At 42.6% G+C, this 22,938-nt stretch overlaps 1 protein-coding gene across 1 annotated transcript; it reads left to right on the top strand.

The window, feature by feature from the left end:
- The first annotated feature begins 11,312 nt into the window (after positions 1-11,312).
- Positions 11,313-22,675, top strand: LOC129818588 (E3 ubiquitin-protein ligase NEURL3-like). The gene is made up of 4 exons (XM_055874633.1): positions 11,313-16,924; positions 20,534-21,043; positions 21,161-21,340; positions 22,266-22,675. Exons 1-4 carry the CDS (start codon positions 16,903-16,905, stop codon positions 22,445-22,447), a joined length of 894 nt encoding a protein of 297 aa, XP_055730608.1. The 5' UTR covers positions 11,313-16,902; the 3' UTR covers positions 22,448-22,675.
- The last annotated feature ends 263 nt before the right edge of the window (positions 22,676-22,938 follow it).

Raw genomic sequence — 22,938 nt, 5'->3', positions numbered from 1 at the left:
GATTATCTTGGTAAAGGATAAATGTTCACTAACAGGGATGTACATAAATTTGTGCACAAAATTTGAGAGGAATACAGTTGCAAGAAAAAGTATGTGAACCCTTTGGATTTACTTCGATTTCTGCATAAATTGGTCATCAAATTTGATCTGATCTTCATCTAAGTCTCAACAATAGACAAACTTAGTGTTCTTAAACTAATAACACACAAATTATTGTATTTATATTGTCTATATTGAATACATAATTTAAACATTCACAGTGTAGGTTGGAAAAAGTATGTGAACCCCTAGCCTAATGACTTCTCCAAAAGCTAATTGGAGTCAGGAGTCAGCTAACCTGGAGTCCAATCAATGAGACGAGATTGGAGATGTTGGTTAGCGCTGCCTTGCCCTATAAAAACACACAAAATTGAGTTTGTTTTTCACAAGAAGCATTGCCTTGAACTAAAGATATCTCAGAATACCTAAGATTAATAATTGTTGACTTTAGTAAAGCTGGAAAGGGTTACACAATTTCTTCTCAAAGCCTTGATGTTCATCAGTCCACGGTAAGACAAATGGTCTATAAATGGAGAAAGTTCAACACTGCTGCTACTCTCCCTAGGAGTGGCCGTCCAGCAAAGATGACCGCAAGAGCACAGCGCAGAATACTCAGTGAGGTTAAGAAGAATCCTAGAGTGTCAGCTAACGACTTACAGAAATCTCTGGAACATGCTAACATATCTGGTGACGAGTCTACGATACATAAAACACTAAACAAGAAGGGTGTTCATGGGAGGACACCAAGGAAGAAGCCTTGGTGTCCTCCCAACATTGCTGCACGTCTGAAGTTTGCCAAAGTGCACCTGGATGTTCCACAGCGCTACTGGCAAAATATTCTGTGGACAGATGAAACTACAGTTGAGTTGTTTGGAAGGAACACGCAACACTATGTGAGGAGGGGAAAAAAGGCACAGCACACCAACATAAAAACCTCATTGCACACACTCGTCCGTAACCCAGGAGACTCATGAGGCGATGCACAATTGGCCCAGTGTCGTCCGGGTTAGGGGAGGGTTGGCCCAGCCGGGATGTCCTTGTCCCGTCGCACTCTAGCAACTCCTGTGGTTGGCCGGGCGCATGCATGCTGACACGGTTGACAGGTGTACAGTGTTTCCTCCGACACATTGGTGCGGCTGGCTTCCGGCCTAAGCGTGCATTGTGTCAAGAAGCAGTGCGGCTTGACTGGGTTGTGTTTTGGAGGATGCACGGCTCTCGACCTTCCCCTCTCCCTCTCTGCACAGGAGTTGCAGCAATGGGACAAGACTGTAACTACCAATTAGATATGGTGAAATTGGGGAGATAAAGGTGGCAAAAAAAAGGTACTCCTAGAGTGCTGGGAACATGAACGAAATCGGAATACAAGCTTTGGGTGGATAGGCAATGGCATGGCCAGAGAGATGGGGTTGTTTGGGAGGGAGTTTAGCCCCTCTGTGGTTCTTTCTGCCATCCCATCTTGGTTTCTCCCTCAGCTAGGGATAGAGTTGGGGTTGCTTGAGAGGGTAAGATATGTTGAGGAAGGAGTAGATTCAGTTGTAAGTGAACATTTAAGAACACAATACTATGCTTTCTTGAATATGTTCACATATGGATCTAAGGACCCTAAAACAGGGAGGACAGGTGCAGATGTTCCTGAGTGTTCCTGAGTTTCTGGCAGTGACAAAAGGAGCAATGGATCATTTTATCTGTTTACACAATGGAGTTGTTGGCCATACTATTGGCTACAGAGTGGGTGGAGGAGGTGAGGCCAAAATGAGTAGTCATCGGCTCTGACTCCTGTGAAGCACTGATGAGCTTAAATTCATTTGTGTCTCAGAGCAGACAGAATGTATTGTATGAGGTTTTGCGGTGATTGTATAGGGTGAAAAAGATGTGGATATTTGTGATGTTCCTCTGGGTACCAGCTCATGTGGGAGTAGAGGGGAATGAGGAGGTGGATGTTATCACCAAGCAGGCTCTTAAACATCCTAATGTTGAGATGGAATTGTCAATCAGTAAAGCAGAATCCAAGGGGTTGATAAGAACAGTGGTTTAAAACAAATGGCGAGAGTTGTGGAACAAGGAGAGAAAGGGAAGACACCTGTATAAGATCCAGGAAAAGGTGGGGGCGGGGAGGTCCTCAGCCGAGAGTGCAGGGAGGAAAGTGTAGTCACAAGGCTGAGACACACTAGGCTCAATAGTACATTGAAATTGGTGGGGAAACATCTGACTGGGAGGTGTGATCATTGTCAGGAGGAGACGGAGACAGTGGAACATGTTTTATTTCAGTGCCAGAAATATGTGAGGGAAAGGGAGCGATTGTTATTAGAATTGACAGGTAATGGGATTGAAGAGCCAGGATTAAGTGATTTTCAGGGGATGTATTTAATTATGTATTTTGCTTTCTTAGGGAGATGAGAATATTGGATAGAATTTAGACCTTCTCTGTATCTGGTCCACACTCCAGTTCAGTTAGTGGCGGTAATGCACCTTAAAGTTGGTTGCCAACCGCATATAAGATAAGAAGAAGAGAGCTCGCAGACAGTAGTAGCCTAGAAGGAGATGGGAATGTAGGGAAGGGAGTTTAGCCCAATGGTAGCTATTCCTGTAAATCCACCATGGCTACTCCCACCTCCAGTAGTAGATCTAGAAGTATTGGAGAGACTACAGAAAGATAGGGAGGGTGTTTGATAAGTCTTGATGCTGTGTATCAGGATTTTGTGGCCATATACACAGATGGTTCAAAAGATCCAAGGACAGGACATACTGGGTCAGCATTTGTAGTGCAGGAATGTGCCGTGAAGGTCAGGAAACAGATACTACAGATCATCTGTCTGTCTCTACGGTGGAGATGATGGCCATACTGTTGGCCTTGCAGTGGGCGGAGGAATTTAAGCCAGATGAAACCAAGATTGAACTCTTTGGCCTGAATGACAAGCGTCACGTCTGGAGGAAACCTGGCTCCATCCCTACGGTGAAGCATGGTGGTGGCAGCATCATGCTGTGGGGGATGTTTTTAGCGGCAGGGACAGGGAGACTAGTCAGAATTGAGGGAAAGATGAACGGAGCAAAGTACAGAGATCCTTGATGAAAACCTACTCCAGATCGCTCAGGACCTCCGACTGGGACGAAAGTTCACCGTCCAACAGGACAATAACCCTAAGCACAAAGTAATGGGGTCTAAATTCTTTCTGAATGCACTTGACATGACAGCTTTCTGACCATTAGTGACTCACCACCCTAGCCTATACTGAGCTCAAAGCCAGTCTTATGGGAATTTGTGGAACACACTGGTTATTTTTAGATGTATGAGAAAGGCGTTTTTTGTCTCATTTAGTAGTTTCTTTGCTCTGTCCACAGTGAGAACAAACCAAGGAATGGAGGCATCTGTGTGTTCAATCACAACTGCAATTGACATCATCATCCTGGCCAATGATGGCTGCTTTTCTATGGTATGTAAATCCTAGTGTGTCACTGTGAGCATTGTGTGTCTGTGAGGCCGTCTCTGTAGTGTATGTGTGCAAGTTCGGAACGTGTGGGGCGTTTGGCTGGCAAATGTATAACTCATTATTTGCAAAGATATTAAGTTGATCAAGATTGCCACTCGGTCTTCACGTCCTCTCTCAGGTTGGCCAGATACATGGTGGTCTGCCTGGGGTTGTCCAGAAAGCCATGGTGAAATCCAGCTCCCACATTTGGTTTGAGATATCTGAAGTCAAAGACTGACACCTTATGGCCAAAAGGTAATACTGCAGCTGCTTGTTGAGAAACAACTGCATGCTTTCCTTCCATGTTTCATCCTCAGACTGTTGCCTAAGGGCATTAAAAAGCAGTGGTGGAAAAAGTACCCAGTTGTCATACTTGAGTAAAAGTGAAGATACCTTCATAGAAAATGACTCAACTAAAAGCAAGTCACCCAGTAAAATACTACTTCAGTAAAGTCTAAAAGTATTTGGTTTTAAATGTACTTAAGTATCAAAAGTACATTTTAAATTGCTAAAATATACTTAAGTATCAAAAGTAAAAGTATAAATTCTTTATATTAAGCAAAACCGATGACAAGATTTTTTATTTAACTCCAACAAACTATTTGTGTTTGAGTCCATCAGATCAGAAGAAGCAGGGACGTTATCTTGTTAAGTGTGTGAATTGGACCATTTTCCTGTCCTGCTAAGCATTCAAAATGTAACAAGTACTTTGGGTGTTAGGGAAAATGTATGGAGTAAGAAGTACATAATTTTGTTTAGGAATGTAGTGGAGTAAAAGTTGTCAAAAATGTAAATAGTAAAGTACAGATACCTAAACAAACTACTTAAGTAGTACTTTTAAGTATTTTTACTTAAGAACTTTACACCACTGTTAAAAAGCAACATCAATTATGGCACAATCTTCTAACGTGGTGCAAACAGTTATTATTAACATGTTATTCACTTAGAGTTATTTATTTTATTTTTCAGGTTGAGCAACCATGTTGCAGACAACTCAACACCCCATCCTCATCTTCCCAGAGGTTTAGTATGGAAACTTTTCTGATGGATTGAGTGCTGCTCAAATAGAGATGAGCTAAGGCACCTAATGAAGGCTGTACTATAAATTAAATTAAATCAAATAGAATTAGTCATATGTTCCGAATACAACCGGTGTAGACCTTACAGTGAAATGCTTACTTACAACCTTTAACCAACAATGGCGTTTTAAGAAAAAAATAGATACATTAAAAAAATAACTGTAACAAATAATTAAAGAGCAGCAGTAAAATAACAGTAGCGAGTACAGGGGGTACCGGTACAGAGTCAATGTGAGGGGCACCGGTTAGTCAACGTTATTGAAGTAGTATGTACATGTAGGTAGAGGTAAAGTGACTGTGCATAGATAATAAACAGAGAGTAGCAGCAGTGTAAAAGGGGGGGGGGTTAAATGCAAATAGTCTGGGTAGCCATTTGATTAGCTGTTCAGGAGTCTTATGGCTTGTGGGTAGAAGCTGTTAAGAAGCCTTTTGGACCGAGACTTGGCGCACCGGTACAGCTTGCCGTGCGGTAGAATCTTAAACAATTTGTATGGTTTTTTTCTGACACTGCCTGGTATAGAGGTCCTGGATGGCAGGAAGCTTGGCCCCAGTGATGTACTGGGCCGTACGCACTACCCTCTGTGGTGCCTTGCAGTCAGAGGCCGAGCAGTTGCCATACCAGGCAGTGATGCAACCAGTCAGCATGCTCTTGATGGTGCAGCTGTAAAAACCTTTTGAGGATCTGAGGACCCATGCCAATACCACTAACTTGTGGAGAAGTACAGATCAGGGTTGGGTTATAAAAAAATATCCGAAATGTTGGAGTACTATTAAATCCATTATTAAAAAATTTAAAGAATATGGCAACACAACAAACCTGTTGTCCACCAAAACGTCTGCCCACCAAAACTCACGGACCAGGCAAGGAGGGCATTAACCAGACAGGCAACAAAGAGACAGAAGATAACCCTGATGGAGATTCATTGCAGAGATTGGAGCATCTGTCAATAGGACAACTTTAAGCCGTACACTCCACAGAGCTGGGCTTTACGGAAGAGTGGCCAGAAAAAAGCCATTGCTTAAGAAAAAAATAAGCAAACACGTTTGGTGTTTGCCAAAAGGCATGTGGGATACTCCCCAAATATATGGAAGAAGATACTCTGGTCAGATGAAACAAAAATTGAGCTTTTGGCCATCAAGGAAAATGCTATGTCTGGCGCAAACCCAACACCTCTCATCACCCCGAGAACAGCATCCCTACAGTGAAGCATGGTGGTGGCAGCATCATGCTGTGGGGATGTTTTTCATCGACAGGGACTGGGAAACTGGTCAGAATTGAAGGAATGATGGATGGCGCTAAATACAGGTAAATTCTTGAGGGAAACCTGTTTCAGTCTTCCAGAGATTTGAGACTGGGACAGAGGTTCACCTTCCAGCAGGACAATGACCCTAAGCATACTGCTAAAGCAACACTCGAGTGGTTTAAAGGGAAACATTTAAATGTCTTGGAATGTTCTAGTCAAAGCCCAGACCTCAATCCAATTGAGAATCTGTGGTTTGACTTAAAGATTGCTGTACACCAGCGGAACCCATCCAATTTGAAGGAGCTAGAGCAGTTTTGCCTTGAAGAATGGGCAAAAATCCCAGTGGCTAGATGTGCCATGCTTATAGAGACATACCCCAAGAGACTTGCAGCTGTAATTGCTGCAAAACGGGGCTCTACAAAGTATTGACTTTGGGGGGGTGAATAGTTATGCACGCTCAAGTTCTGTTTTTTTCTTTTTTCACAATAGAAAGTATTTTGCATCTTCAAAGTAGTAGGCATGTTGTGTAAAACAAATGATACAAACCCCCTCAAAAAATACACTTTCATTCCAGGTTGTAAGGCAGCAAAATAGGAAAAATGCCAAGGGGGGTGAATACTTTTGCAAGCCACTATATTCCAGTCTGTGCTAGGCAAACTGTCCTGTAGTTTAGCATCTGCTTAATCTGATCACTTTTTTATTCACCGAGTCACTGTTGCTGCCTGCTTTAGTTTTTGCTTGTAAGCAGAAATCAGGAGGCTAGAATTATGGTCAGATTTGCCAAATGGAGGGCGAGCTTTGTACATGTCTCTGTGTGTGGAGTAAAGGTGGTCTAGAGTTTTTCTCCTCTGGTTGCACATTTAACATGCTGATAGAAATTAGATAAAACAGATTTCAATTTCCCTGCATTAAAGTCCCTGGCCACTAGGAGCGCCGCCTATGGATTAGCATCTTCTTGTTTGCTTATGGCCGTATACAGCTCATTGAGTGCGGTCTTAGTGCCAGCATCGGTTTGTGGTGGTAAATAGACAACAACAAAGAATATAGATGAGAACCCTCTTGGTAAATAGTGTGGTCTACAGCTTGTCATGAGATACTCTACCTCAGGCAAGCAAAACCTTGTGACTTCCTTATATTTCGTGCACCAGCTGCTGTTTACAAATATACATATACCGCCACCCCTTGTCTTACCAGTGGCTGCTGTTCTATCCTGCTGAAAAAGTGTAAGACCCGCCAGCTGTATGTTATTAATGTCATCGTTCAGCCACGACTTGGTGAAACATAATATATTACAGTTTTTAAATATCCCGTTGGTAGGATATACGTGCTTGTAGTTCGTCTTTTTTATTATTATCCAGTGATTGTACGTTGGCTAATAGGATCGACGGTATGGGCAGATTACACACTCGCCGTCAGATTCTTACAAGGCACCCAGGCCTACATCCCCGATATCTCAGTCTCTTTCTCCTGCGAATGACGGGGATGAGGGCCTTGTCGAGTGTCTGGAGTAAGTCCTTCGCGTCCCACTCGTTAAAGAAATAATTTCTTCCAGTACGGTGTGAGTAATTGCTGTCCTTATATCTAGAAGCTCTTTTCGGTCATTAGACACGGTGGCAGAAACATTATGTACAAAATAAGTTAAAAATAACGCAAAAAAACATACGCAATAGCACAATTGGTTAGGGGACCATAAAGCGGCAGCTTTATAAAGCGGCGCCATTATCCAAGATTCACGCTGTATTTAAAGATTCACGCTGTATTTAAAGATTCACGCTGTATTTATAGATTCACGCTGTGTTTAAAGATTCACGCTGTGTTGGATCTGTGTGAGTGTAACGGCATTCTTCCTCCTCGTCTGAGGAGTAGTAGGAAGAAGGATCGGAGGACCAAGGTGCAGCGTGGTACGTGTCCATAACGTTTATTTTAAAACATAAACTGAACGCTATGAAATACAAAACAATAAATGTGAACATGAATGAAACCGAAACAGTACCGTGTGGCAACAAACACTCACACGGAAACAAACACCCACAAAACAAAAGTGAAACCCAGGCTACCTAAGTATGATTCTCAATCAGGGACAACGATTGACAGCTGCCTCTGATTGAGAACCATACCAGATTGAAGTCAAAACCCCAACATAGAAAAGCACACAGACTGCCCACCCCAACTCACGCCCTGACCATACTAAAGACAAAACAAAGGAAATAAAGGTCAGAACGTGACAGTGAGTGTGTAATGCCATGGCGTGACTGTTTCCAACTCAGGCACCTGCATCAACAATACCTCCGTGATGATGTTGAAAAAGGGCAGCTTTGAGATCGACATTCTATGCTTGACCTGCTCAGTTTCCCACCACACAACACCAAAAAAATTCTAAAAACAGTAGAACCAGAACCTGCTTTTACACTATGATTAAACTATTAGATGTTAAATGTTTCTTTAAAAGGTTTATTTTTTTTAAAGGAATAGTTTCACTATATTAAAATTAGAGTTAAATTCACCTATCAGGGTGGCCCCTAAAATGAGGGACAAACATAAATTAATCACTAATAATGTTTTACGCTTTTAGGGTTTTACAATGATGGTGAACATTTTTGGGTTAAGTGGATTAAAATAATCGTAGAAGACGGAAAAACATGAGGAAGGACAGATTTTTGGCAATGCTGATTCTTTTGGGGGGGGGCATTTTTGCCGATCTATTCATATAAAAAAATGGATTTATGGAATTTGTCATGTGTCTTACATTAAAGGGGACTTTTAGAAAGCAATAGTGGTGCACAATTACTACTTAAAATATCAAAGGGACGCAAAAGGCACTCTAATCGTGGAACAACCCATTTATGCATATTTTGAAAACAGGAGGAAAGGTTACCAAGCAACAGCAGACCAAAGATACAGATAATAGGTTTATATCTGTCCCTGTCCTAGACGATAGAAATCATGACATGGAAGACCGTGTTACCAAAGCTCGTTATCAAAGCTCATTGAATGTGTTGTATTGATAATTAAAACATACTCTTTTGATATTGTCAACTTTTGTCTCAGCATTTGTGGCTTCCCTTGGAGGTTGTCCTAGCCTGGGTGGCATTCTTTCTGCTCTCTTGGCAACTCCTTATGGAATTGCCATGGCAATTATGTTTGGCTTGACAGTAATATTCGGCTTGACAATAATGGCAATGGAGTTGGCCAGAGCACAAGCAGATATTTTCGACCAGGCTATAGTTGCCTTTATTCAAAGGATCCTGTGGGGACACACAAACACACTCACTCATTACCAGCACAGTATAAGATCTTCTGTAAATCATTAAACCACACAATCAGCCATACTAGAATTGAGTGAGCCTCTAAGAGGCTTGCCCAGCTGATATAAAACTATTCTACCTGATGAATGTTTTGTTAAGGCTTGGAAAACATTGTTACAAGCCCTTTATGACCTGTTAACTTCACAAAACAACTAATGGTTCAATCATTAAGTTTATCTCTGCAATCCTTCACAAGGCATTATGACCAAGTCATTTGGTTCCCCACACTTATTATCCAGATATAATGTAGGTATAAATGGTAAATCCCCAAAAATAAGAGCCAATTTTTGCTTGATCTGAAAATGTGTGGTCGAAGGCGACGTATGGATTTGGCGCAATTACCAAATTGAGCTCTGTATCGCAGCTCCAAATGTTGGAGTAATTTGGAGGGCTCCATATAGCTCCGCATTGACATGATTGGTTGACGATAGGTGAGGGCGGGTAGGTGAGGGCAGCTCTGCATTGACATGATTGGTTGACGGTAGGTGAGGGCGGGTAGGTGAGGGCAGCTCTGCATTGACATGATTGGTTGACGGTAGGTGAGGGCGGGTAGGTGAGGGCAGCTCTGCATTGACATGATTGGTTGACGGTAGGTGAGGGCGGGAGGTGAGGGCAGCTCCGCATTGACATGATTGGTTGACGGTAGGTGAGGGCGGGTAGGTGAGGGCAGCTCTGCATTGACATGATTGGTTGACGGTAGGTGAGGGCGGGTAGGTGAGGGCAGCTCTGCATTGACATGATTGGTTGACGGTAGGTGGGGGCGGGAGGTGAGGGCAGCTCCGCATTGACATGATTGGTTGACGGTAGGTGAGGGCAGCTCTGCATTGACATGATTGGTTGACGGTAGGTGAGGGTGGGTAGGTGAGGGCAGCTCTGTGCTGCTCTGTGACGCGCAAGAATGAACATTGTTTGTGGAATGCACCTGAAGATTTAAGCTTGTCTCCACACAATTCATTCAGTATATTTATAAGCTACTTGTGTTATTGTACAGTCTGCAATGTTTACCTGATGAAGGAATGTTGTTAATTAACACCCGAGTGTTACTGTTCCAACCGTTCTTCTTTTTTTATTACAAACAAATTAGGAAAAGACCCGCACCTGCACTTTCTGTTTCGTTATCAGTGGTCTACATGGTCTGGGAATGTCATGGTCAGATCAACAATTACAAATGATCAAGTTTTACTTTACTGTAATTCAATGTGTTTAAAAAAAAACTGTATTCATAACTACACACTCCACATACACACTTGACATGCCATAGCAATACGGTGTATGCCCAACTACAAGTGGCTCTGGGATTGTTCAAGAGAAACGTAGTTAAATAACTCCACAACTCACAAGCTCCTCTTGTGTCTCGTTGTATGTAAATTGAGCAACTTGACTGAGAGTGACAGTCAGCCAGGTAGATGTATGGGTTGGAACTGAGAAGTTGAGACAGCCTTACAAAGCTTGCACAGCAAAAGGTGGATTCTTTGGTCGTCATAGTTAGGGTCCAGTGGTCTGTCATAATCCCCATGCACTTCTGAGGTAACACTAGGGGCTTCCCCACTCTGCTCCCAGCAGCCCCCTTGTGTAGACAGACTGGGACACACTCTGCTTCCTTCTCCACTTAGTCCGGCGGTTCTGGAACCATACCTGGTGGGAGAAGAAGTTTTAGTGTGCGCTGTAGTTTGTATCAACAGCTGGACTGACCACTACTTAAACAACATTTTGTCTTTGTCATGCAACAAACCCGTTTCTGGAACCATTTATCAGGATGAAATGAGTAAGTGTGAAGGACTAAATGATGTTGGGCCATGAAGCAAACAGATTTATGTGAACTGTAGCTGTCTCAATTTACAGGAAATCGGTAGGTATGATTTCATATCACTACAAGTCCTCTGATGTTTTATGGCTCTATTGTCTCTTGTTGATTGGTTAAGATAGTCATGCTGTATGACTGTGGGAGTAAAACTGAAACTAAAAGGGATGTATATAATTTATTATTAACTCATGTTCAGTGTGTGAGCCAGCTTAGCAGTGGTGGAAAAAGTACCCAATTTTCATTCTTGAGTAAAAGTAAAAATACCTTAATAGAAAATGACTCAAGTGAAAGTCACCCAGTAAAACCCTACTTGAGTAAAAATAAAAAAGTATTTGCTTTTAAATATACTTAAGTATCAAAAGTAAAAGTAAGTAATAAAACATTCCTTATATCAAGCAACCATAGGGCACAATTTTCTGTTTTTTTTAAAATTTACTGATAGCGAGGGGCACACTCCAATACTCAGACATAATTATGTGCAGTAGGGATGACATGGGATTTTCTCTTGAAGTGCGTGAATTGGACCATTTTCCTGTCCTGCTAAGCATTGAAAATGTAACGAGTACATTTGGGTGTCAGGGAAAATGTACGGAGTAGAAAGTACATTATTTTCATTAGGAATGTGGTGGAGTAAAAGTAAAAAAATTCAAGTATTTTTACTTACGTTTAAGTCATTTAGCAGACGCTCTTATCCAGAGCGACTTACAAATTGGAAAGTTCATACATATTCATCCTGGTCCCCCCGTGGGAATTGAACCCACAACTCTGGCGTTGCAAGCGCCATGCTCTACCAACTGAGCCACACGGGACCGTACTTAAGTACTTTACACCACTGCAGCTTGGCTCTCATCTTAAGACTGGTACTTATTTTGTTGAAAGGTTTTCTCCAGGTTCAAGATTTGATTGGTCTGGTGTGTTTAACTTTGCTGTCTGTATTGCCTCTGTCTCAGATTACAGAAAACAACACAGTAAACACACAGTTCCATTTCAATTCTGTATAACCATATTGAACAATTCAGGTTTATGAATATCATAATGCCTATCAGATTTCAAAGCTGTTTTAATTTTAGGTATGCTGATTGGACTGGTATTTTAAAAATTATATTGCTGTTAACACATAATCCCTTAACCTCTCTAGGTAGCGTCCCACCTCTTCAACAGCCAGTGAAACTGCAGGGCGCCAAATTCAAAACAACAGAAATCCCATAATTAAAATTCCTCAAACATACATGTATTTTACACCATTTTAAAGATACACTTGTTCTAAATCCAGCCACAGTGTCCGATTTCAAAAAGGCTTTACGACGAAAGCAAACCAAACGATTATGTTAGGTGAGTGCCTATTCACAGAATAATATTTATATCCAAAAATCTGAGTTTACATTGGCGCCTTACGTTCAGAAGTAACAAAACATCCTTTGATTTTGCAGAGAGCCACATCAATTTACAGGAATACTCATAATAAACATTGCTAAAAGATACAACTGTTATGCATGGAATTTTAGATGCACTTCTCCTTAATGCAACCGCTGTGTCAGATTTCAAAAAAGCTTTACGAAAAAAGCTAACCATGCAATAATCTGAGTCGGCGCTCAGAGCCCAATCAAGACACAAATATAGCCACCATATTTTGCAGTCAACAGAAGTCAGAAGTAACATTATAAACATTTACTTACCTTTGATCTTCATCAGAATGCACTCCCAGTGCAATGCACTCCCAGTTCGCTAATGTCCATCATTTATGTCCAAATTCCTCCTGTTGTTCTAGCGTTCAGTACACTTTCCAAACTCACGACGCGCGGGCAGGTCCAGCGGAAAGTACGGACGAAAAGTTAAAGTTATATTACAGTCCGTAAAAACATAACAAACGAAGTATTGAATCAATCTTTAGGATGTTTTTAACATAATTCTTCAATAATGTTCCAACCGGAGTATTCCTGTGTCTTCAGAATTGCGATGGAACAGAGCTCGCTCTGACGTGAATGCGCATGGTCAGAGCATGGTCACTTCATGGCAGACCTGACTCATTCCTCTCTCCTTCGGCCCCACTAAACAGTAGAGGCATCAGACAAGGTTCTACCGACTGTTGACATCTAGTGGAAGCCTTAGGAAGTGCAACAATACCAATATCCCACTGTATCTTCAATAGGAGCTGAGTTGAAAATCGACCAACCTCAGATTTCCCACTTCCTGGTTTAATTTTTTCTCAGGTTTTTGCCTGCCTGATGAGTTCTGTTAAACTCACAGACATCATTCAAACAGTTTTAGAAACTTCAGAGTGTTTTCTATCCAAATATACTAATAATATGCATATTCTAGCTTTTATGGCTTTGTAGCAGGCCGTTTCCTCAGGGCATGCTTTTCATCCGGATGTGAAAATACTGCCCCCCGACCCCACCTTTGTTCTTCTCTTTTCCACTGCAGCTGCATCGAGTCCATCTAGTGTGTCCCCTGAACTCAAGGCTGTGGCCCTGAGATGTTACCTCCCCCTTGGGCATGGAGATGGCAACAGGCAGGGGTAGGATGCATGCTGACTATGCACAGTCCTGCAGTCAATGATGGGACAGGATGGCTCCCAAGCTGGCCAATTCAGAGAGTAGGGCACCAGACCTGATGCCTCAATATCATGTTTGACCTTTGGGGTTCAATGTTGTGCTGGTCTTGACCTGACTGATGCCTGGACAGCCTTATCTGAGCTTGTAGACTGTGGTCTGTGCTGTAGACTGGTGCATGAATGGTCGCATGTGGTCCAGAGAAAAGTGGTCCAGACAGCCACTGGGCAACCAAACCCTAGATCAGGGGTGTCAAACTCATTCCACGGAGGGCCTAGTGTCTGCAGGTTTTTGGTTTTTCCTTTCAATAAAGCCCTAGACAACCAGGTGTGGGGAGTTCCTAACTAATTAGTGATGTTAATTCATCAATCAAGTACAAGGGAGGAGCGAAAACCCGCAGACACTCGGCCCCCCGTGGAATGAGTTTGACACCTGTGCCCTAGATTGATTGGATTCATCTTCAAGCCATGTCATCTCTCAGTTGATCATAAGTTGTTGTTTCCCTTCCTTTTCAAAGGGTTGTCATTGACGTCTGTGCTGTAAGTCTTTTTCTTATCCAGTAACCACGTTTCCATCCACAGTTTTTATGCAAGTAAAGTCATCATATACAGTTGAAGTTGAAAGTTTACATACACTTAGGTTGGAGTCATTAAAACTCGTTTTTCAACCACTCCACAAATTTCTTGTTAATTAACAAACTATAGTTTTGGCAAGTCGGTTAGGACAAATACTTTGTGCATGACACAAGTAATTTTTGAATTATAAGTGAAATAATGTATCACAATTCCAGTGGGTCAGAAGTTTACATACACTAAGTTGACTGTGCCTTTAAACAGCTTGGAAAATTCCTGAAAGTGATGTCATGGCTTTAGAAGCTTCTGATAGGCTAATTTACATAATTTGAGTCAATTGGAGGTGTACATGTGGATGTATTTCAAGGCCTACCTTCAAACTCAGTGCCTCTTTGCTTGAAATCATGGGAAAATCAAAAGAAATCAGCCAAGACCTCAGGAAAAAAATGGAGACCTCCACAAGTCTGGTTCATCCTTGGGAGCAATTTCCAATTGCCTTAAGGTACCACGTTCATCTGTACAAACAATAGTACGCAAGTATAAACACCATGGGACCACACAGCCGTCATACCGCTCAGGAAGGAGACGCGTTCGTTCTCCTAGAGATGAACGTACTTTGGTGCGAAAAGTGCAAATCAATCCCAGAACAACAGCAAAGGACCTTGTGAATATGCTGGAGGAAACAGGTACAAAAGTATCTATATCCACAATAAAACGATTCCTATATCGACGTAACCTGAAAGACCGCTCAGCGAGGAAGAAGCCACTGCTCCAAAACCGCCATAAAAAAGCCAGACTACGGTTTGCAACTGCACATGGGGACAAAGATCGTACTTTTTTGTAGAAATGTCCTCTGGTCTGATGAAACAAAAATAGAACTGTTTGGCCATAATGACCATCGTTATGTTTGGAGGAAAAAGGGGGAGGCTTGCAAGCCGAAGAACAGCATCCTAACCGTGAAGCACGGGGGTGGCAGCATCATGTTGTGGGGGTGTTTGCTGCAGGAGGGACTGGTGCACTTCACAAAATAGATGGCATCATGAGGTAGGAAAATGATGTGGATATATTGAAGCAACATCTCAAGACATCAGTCAGGAAGTTAAAGCTTGGTCGCAAATGGGTCTTCCAAATGGACAATGACCCCAAGCATACTTCCAAAGTTGTGGCAAAATGACTTAAAGAAAACAAAGTCAAGGTATTGTTTTATTTTACCAGGTAAGTTGACTGAGAACACGTTCTCATTTGCAGCAACAACCTGGGGAATAGTTACAGGGGAGAGGAGGGGGATGAATGAGCCAATTGTAAACTGGGGATTATTAGGTGACCGTGATGGTTTGAGGGCCAGATTGGGAATTTAGCCAGGACACCGGGGTTAACACCCCTACTCTTACGATAAGTGCCATGGGATCTTTAATGACCTCAGAGAGTCAGGACACCCGTTTAACGTCCCATCCGAAAGACGGCACCCTACACACAGGGCAGTGTCCCCAATCACTGCCCTGGGGAATTGGGATATTTTATTAGACCAGAGGAAAGAGTGCCTCCTACTGGCCCTCCAATACCACTTCCAGCAGCATCTGGTCTCCCATCCAGTGACTGACCAGGACCAACCCTGCTTAGCTTCAGAAGCAAGCCAGCAGTGGTATGCAGGGTGGTATGCTGTAGTGGCCATCACAAAGCCGTGACCTCAAGCCTATAGAAAGTTTGTGGCCAGAACTGAAAATGTGTGTGTGAGCAAGAAGGGCTACAAACCTTACACCAGCTCTGTCAGGAGGAATGGGCCAAAATTGAACCAACTTATTGTCGGAAGCTTGTGGAAGGCTACCCGAACCGTTTGACCCAAGTTAAACAATTTAAATGCAATGCTACCAAATACTAATTGAGTGTATGTAAACTTCTGACCCACTGGGAATGTGATGAAAGAAATAAAAGCTGAAATAAATAATTCTCTCTACTATTATTCTGACATTTCACATTCTTAAAATGGTGATCCTAACTAACCTAAGACAGGGAATTTTTACTAGGACTAAATGTCAGGAATTGTGAAAAACTGAGTTTAAATGTATTTGGCTAAGGTGTATGTAAACTTCCAACTTCAACTGTATGGCAGGACCAAATCGGAAAGATAGGTAGGAGCAAGCCCATATAATGCTTTGTAGGTTAGCAGTAAAACCCTGAAATCAGCCCTTGCCTTAACAGGAAGCCAGCGTAGAGAGGCTAGCACTGGAGTAATATGAATAATTTTTTGGGTTCTAGTCAGGATTCTAGCAGTTGTGTTTAGCACTAACTGAAGTTTATTTAGTGCTTTATCCAGGTAGACGGAAAGTAGAGCATTGCAGTATTCAAATCTAGAAGTGACAAAGCATGGATTAATTTTTCTGCATCATTTTTGGACTAAGTTTCTGATTTTTGCAATGTTACTTAGATGGAAAAAAGCTGTCATTGAAATAGTCTTGATACGTTAGTCAAAAGAGAGATCAGGGTCCAGAGTAAAGCCAAGGTCTTTTCAGTTTCGAGACGACTGTACAACCATCAAGATTAATTGTCAGATCCGGCATCACCACTTTATTGCAGACATTAAATAAAACAGTTAAAGTATAAATATTGCCAAGTAATTTTGCTAAGTAAAGACAGCGTGATATGGGGAAGAGTGGGTAGGTGAGGCTGTGTTTTTATGCCACTCCCCTAACCTTTAACTAAAGAGGTTGTGCTGTCTCAAAACAAAACTATACACGCCACACTAAGAAGAGCCAACATCACTGCTGCCTTGCTACTGTATCAGTCCAGTCTGAAGACTCCGTGGGAAGAAGCAAACTTCAAGACAGGCAAACCTGAAGAGGATGGGGATCGGTAGGAGCACTGGTAAGAATACAATATTAATATTATTCACATTCTGATGTATTCATCAACAGATGTCTAGACAGATAACGTGTACATAAAATCAATTAATTAGAAAGGTAGATATAATTAGACATTCGAAATTTAAAATACTATTTGCCAACATTTTGCACAAAAAGTATGTAGTTAACTGATATGCATGTTTTCTAGAGAGTTAAACTGAAGATCTGATACTGGCGCATTGTGTTTTTATCAGTGTGTTTTTATCAGTGGTGGAAAAAGTACCCAATTCTCATACTTGAGTAAAAGTAAATATACCTTAATAAAAAATGACTCAAGTAAAAGTGAAAGTCACCCAGTAAAATACTACTTGAGTAAAAGGTTTTAAATATACTTAAGTATAGTTAAGTATAATTTCTGAATGAGTCTATTTATCTAGGTCTTGAAATAACCAGGTAAAAACGAACAAAAAATGGCAACTTTAATATTAAATGGTAACCTGTGAGATTAGGTTAATAACAGAAAATATTTCCATTGTTGTTAGAGCAAGGTACCAGGAGGATGTTTCAGAGAAATGGCTTGCATATAATAATGCCAATAATGTAGTCATTCATGTGACCTTTGCTATGGAAAAAATAGAAGGGTTTGGCACGAGACATATTGACATATAATGAAACTGAAAGTTCCGTAACGTGAGGGTAGTGAGTACAGCCCAGTACATCACTGGGGCTAACCTGCCTGCCTTCCAGGACCTCTACACCAGGCGGTGTCTGAGGAAGGCCCTAAAAATTGTCAAAGACCCCAGCCACCCCAGTCATAGACTGTTATCTCTACTACCGCATGGCAAGCGGTACCGGAGCACCAAGTCTAGGACCAAAAGGCTTCTCAACAGTTTTTACCCGCAAGCTATAAGACTCCTGAACAGGTAATCAAATGGCTACCCGGACTATTTGCAATGTGTGCCCCCCCCCAACCCCTCTTTTACGCTGCTGCTACTCTCTGTTTATCATATATGCATAATCACTTTAACTGTACATTCATGTACATACTACCTCAATTAGCCCGACTAACCGGTGTTCCCGCACATTGGCTACCTGGACTATCTGCATTGTGTCCCACCACCCGCCAACCCCTCTTTTACGGTACTGCTACTCTCTGTTTATCATATATGCATAGTCACTTTAACCATACCTACATATACACTGCTCAAAAAAATAAAGGGAACACTTAAACAACACAATGTAACTCCAAGTCAATCACACTTCTGTGAAATCAAACTGTCCACTTAGGAAGCAACACTGATTGACAATAAATTTCACATGCTGTTGTGCAAATGGAATAGACAAAAGGTGGAAATTATAGGTAATTAGTAAGACGCCCCCAAAAAAGGAATGGTTCTGCAGGTGGTGACCACAGACCACTTCTCAGTTCCTATGCTTCCTGGCTGATGTTTTGGTCACTTTTGAATGCTGGCGGTGCTCTCACTTTAGTGGTAGCATGAGACGGAGTCTACAACCCACACAAGTGGCTCAGGTAGTGCAGCTCATCCAGGATGGCACATATATGCGAGCTGTGGCAAGAAGGTTTGCTGTGTCTGTCAGCGTAGTGTCCAGAGCATGGAGGCGCTACCAGGAGACAGGCCGGTACATCAGGAGACGTGGAGGAGGCCATAGGAGGGCAACAACCCAGCAGCAGGACCGCTACCTCCGCCTTTGTGCAAGGAGGAGCACTGCCAGAGTCATTCAAAATGACCTCCAGCAGGTCACAAATGTGCATGTGTCAGCATATGGTCTCACAAGGGGTCTGAGGATCTCATCTCGGTACCTAATGGCAGTCAGGCTACCTCTGGCGAACACATGGAGGGCTGTGCGGCCCCACAAAGAAATGCCACCCCACACCATGACTGACCCATCGCCAAACCGGTCATGCTGGAGGATGTTGCAGGCAGCAGAACGTTCTCCACGGCGTCTCCAGACTCTGTCACGTCTGTCACATGTGCTCATGTGCTCAGTGTGAACCTGCTTTCATCTGTGAAGAGCACAGGCCGCCAGTGGCGAATTTGCCAATCTTGGTGTTCTCTGGCAAATTCCAAACGTCCTGCACGGTGTTGGGCTGTAAGCATAACCCCCACCTGTGGACGTCGGGCCCTCATACCACCCTCATGGAGTCTGTTTCTGACCGTTTGAGCAGACACATGCACATTTGTGGCCTGCTGGAGGTCATTTTGCAGGGCGCTGGCAGTGCACCTCCTTGCACAAAGGCGGAGGTAGCGGTCCTGCTGCTGGGTTGTTGCCCTCCTACGGCCTCCTCCACGTCTCCTGATGTACTGGCCTGTCTCCTGGTAGCGCCTCCATGCTCTGGACACTACGCTGACAGACACAGCAAACCTTTTTGCCTCAGCTCGCATTGATGTGCCATCCTGGATGAACTGCACTACCTGAGCCACTTGTGTGGGTTGTAGACTCCGTCTCATGCTACTACTAGAGTGAGAGCACCGCCAGCATTCAAAGGTGACCAAAACATCAGCCAGGAAGCATGGAACTGTTTGCACAACAGCATGTGAAATTTATTGTCAATCAGTGTTGCTTCCTAAGTTGACAGTTTGATTTCACAGAAGTGTGATTGACTTGGAGTTACATTGTGTTGTTTAAGTGTTCCCTTTATTTTTTTGAGCAGTGTACATACTACCTCAATTAGCTCGACTAACCAGTGCCTGTATATAGCCTCGCTACTGTTATAGCCTCGCTACTGTTATAGCCTCGCTACTGTTATAGCCTCGCTACTGTGATAGCCTCGCTACTGTTATAGCCTCGCTACTGTTATAGCCTTGCTACTGTTATAGCCTCACTCCTGTTATAGCCTCGCTACTGTTATTTTTCACTGTCTTTTTATTTCTTTACTTATCTATTGTTCACCTAAAACCTTTTTTTAACTTCAAAATTGCACTGTTGGTTAGAGCCTGTAAGTAAATATTTCACTGTAATGTCTACCCACACCTGTTGTATTCGGCGCACGTGACAAATAAACTTGATTTGATGTTCATATTGAAAGATGAACCCATATTTAGCAAATAATGAAACCATAAACGAAAGGACATTTCTGCTTAAGTGTAGTCAACACCATAATATAATAAAGTTTATGACTATTCTGTACAACACATGATGTGATCTTGTTAATCATGTACAGCAAGGTACCAGGAGGATGTTTCAGAGAAATGGCTTTACAGGAGTTGCAGAGATGAAACAAGACTGTAACTACCAATTGGATACCACGAAATTGGGAAGAAAAAGGGGTAACATTTAAAAAAATATATATAAGACTCATTCAGAAATTATACTTAACTATACTTAAGTATATTTAATACATTTTACTCAAGTAGTATTTTACTGGATGACTTTCACTTGAGTCATTTTCTATTAAGGTATATTTACTCTTTAAGGTGTTGAGCAGATTAAATCCATAAACTTCGTCTTCACACATGTTATGACTTGTCAGCCATCTGCGAGGGATGTTTTAAACCTCTGTTAACTTTAGGTTTTAAAGGAAGGTAGACTTGCCTGGTAAATAATGTCAGCTGATTGTTTAATTGTGTTTTATAATGTTTTGCTAACAATCTTCCTCCCTCCCCTTTAGAGATTTATCCACACAATATGTGTGGGCGTCCCTGTCTGGGGACCCTGTCCTTCCACAAAGAGGCCTTGGGGACCAATGTGTGTCTGAGTCTGGGAGGTAGACGTGTGGAGAGGGACAGAGAGACCTTCCAGAATGGTCTGACTTTCAGCAGTCGTCCAATCAGGGTTCAGGAGAAGATACATCTGCGGGTGGAATGTTGTGACCAACACTGGCATGGAGCTCTGCGGCTGGGCTTCACCATCATACCGCCCTCCTCCTCTGGGCCCCACTTCCCTCCTGCTGTAGCCATCCCTGACCTCACCACCACCTACGGGTACTGGGCATCCACCGTGCCCTCCAGCCTCATCATGCCAGGGGCAGAGCTCCGCTTCTGGGTGACCCCTCGAGGAATGCTGGTTTACGAGGGGCCAAATGGTTTGAGGTACAAGCTACTGAAGGGGGTGGATGTGACACACCCCCTATGGGCCATGATAGATGTCTACGGACAGACCAGAGCTGTGCTCCTATTGGGTGAGGCACATGGTGAATTTCTTGGTTGATAAAGTAGCTTATACAATCTTCTATTTTTAGATATTATCACATTAACTCCGACTGATCAGTGCTTTATGTTCTTCCTTCATTTTTCAGGATCAGAAAAGAAAGACTTAATGTTGCGGATCCGGAGGTCCTGTCCTGTCCCACCTCCTCCCTCTGTGTCTCATAGGGACAGCTGCATGTGTGTGAACAAGGGTCACCCCTGTCGCACTCCTCAGGACTACAGGCTCTCTGCTGACCCTATCATTACCACACAGATGGACCCCTCTATAGGTGTGTAACTAACTGCATTATTAAAGCCAGACAGGACCGGCTCCAGGCATAAACGGCGACATGAACGGTCTCAGCCACTAGGGGGTCCCAACCAAAATAAATACATTCATTCATTTGAATAATATAAGTAAACATGCACTCATAATCGACTGTAGCGCATTAAGCACCCACAAGATACAGTGGCTGAAAACACAATCATCGCACGATGAACAAGTGACGAATTTCCGGGCAAGGGCGGTCCATTTTAAAAATCCTTCCTTCCTCCCTCGCTCCTTGACCTAAAAGTGTATACTTATCAGACGTCATGATACGTCATCAGAAGTGTCCACTTAATTTGAGGGCTGAGGGGATAGGGTGTGTCTTAAGTGTTTGAATGCAGCCTATTGCAGCACCTAAGAGGCTTGAATTTTCGAGCTCTCCCCATAGATTTGGAGGTGACGTAGTGTCACCATGAGTGACAGAACACTGAGCCAATCACGGCGCAACAAGAGAACATTACCGCTCCATATTTTCCCGCTGGCTGCCTCACCACCACATAAAGCACTGAGCTAGGCTGAAACACCTGCTTGGGGGTGCGTTACTCAAGAAAGCAAAAAATAGACCATGTTTGTGGGCCTCTTCATTAACTTAATGATATGTATTTTTTTACATTGTTTGCAAACTGATGTGTGTCACTTATTAATGCCAAAATAACATGCAAAACAGGCAAAAATAAAATATTTTTCTGAGCTAAACAGGTGTCACACCTACCCTGAATGATGGGTCGCCACTTGTGCAGTTGTAATACAGTTTTATTTCAATGTTTGGATATGGATTTCTGTTGACCTAAAGGAACTGTGGTCTATTTACAATATAGTTTTCTTGGCAGCCTTTCTTGTGTTGGTAAGCGTAAAGTTACTTGCTTTTTATTTATTCTGCACTGTAGATCGGGACTTCGCTGAAGATTGCGTGGTGTGTCTATCTGCTAGAGCTTCTGTGGTCTTTCCCTGCGCCCACCGCTGCCTGTGCCTTCGCTGCGCCCTGCGGGTCACGGCCGAGTTTGGAAACTGCCCGCTGTGTCGCCAGTCAATCAGATACAGCGACGAGGATAGGTGGATAAAAAGTTGACCAACCGATGGGGAAAGGAGGGAGAAAAGCAAAGATGATCAAATCAGCATTATATTAGTACATAATATTGTAAACATTTCCCTTATGTTCTTTTTTATATCAACTGTCTATTTTTCACTGTGACTTATGTTATAGTGTAGGCATCTATACTACATGTGGGCATCTATACTTGATGAAGAACATGTCACTGTATTAGATGTTTTATTTGTCAATGAATCGAAATGTAAATAAATGCACCCAAAATGAAGACAGTTTCTCTTTTATTTGATAACTTTAAATAAATAGGCCTAGGGAAATGACAGTCATAGACAACTATGTAGCCAACTGGAGAAAAAAGGTTCTCAAAATGTAAGCATATCAATATTTCTGGTACTACAATCACAGTTTCTATACCAGGCTATAGCAGAGATCTTGTGCAACTTCGGTGTGCAATATGCAGTAGGTCATGTCAGGATGAGCCTGCAGGAAGGGTACCACATGAGGGAGGAGGA

The sequence above is a fragment of the Salvelinus fontinalis genome, chromosome 21, assembly GCF_029448725.1.
Source record: "Salvelinus fontinalis isolate EN_2023a chromosome 21, ASM2944872v1, whole genome shotgun sequence".
In the NCBI taxonomy this organism is placed as follows: Eukaryota; Metazoa; Chordata; class Actinopteri; order Salmoniformes; family Salmonidae; genus Salvelinus; species Salvelinus fontinalis.
Note: the sequence above shows the minus strand (reverse complement) of the source record. Positions and strands in the feature narration are given on the sequence as shown.

Bases quoted from the DNA above. Each gene is read 5' to 3' on its own strand.
- LOC129818588 (XM_055874633.1), top strand. From the start codon at position 16,903: ATGGGGATCGGTAGGAGCACTG. The intron at 21,044-21,160 runs GTGAGGCACATG...TTCATTTTTCAG, and splicing joins CAGAGCTGTGCTCCTATTGG to GATCAGAAAAGAAAGACTTA. The intron at 21,341-22,265 runs GTGTGTAACTAA...TCTGCACTGTAG, and splicing joins ACAGATGGACCCCTCTATAG to ATCGGGACTTCGCTGAAGAT.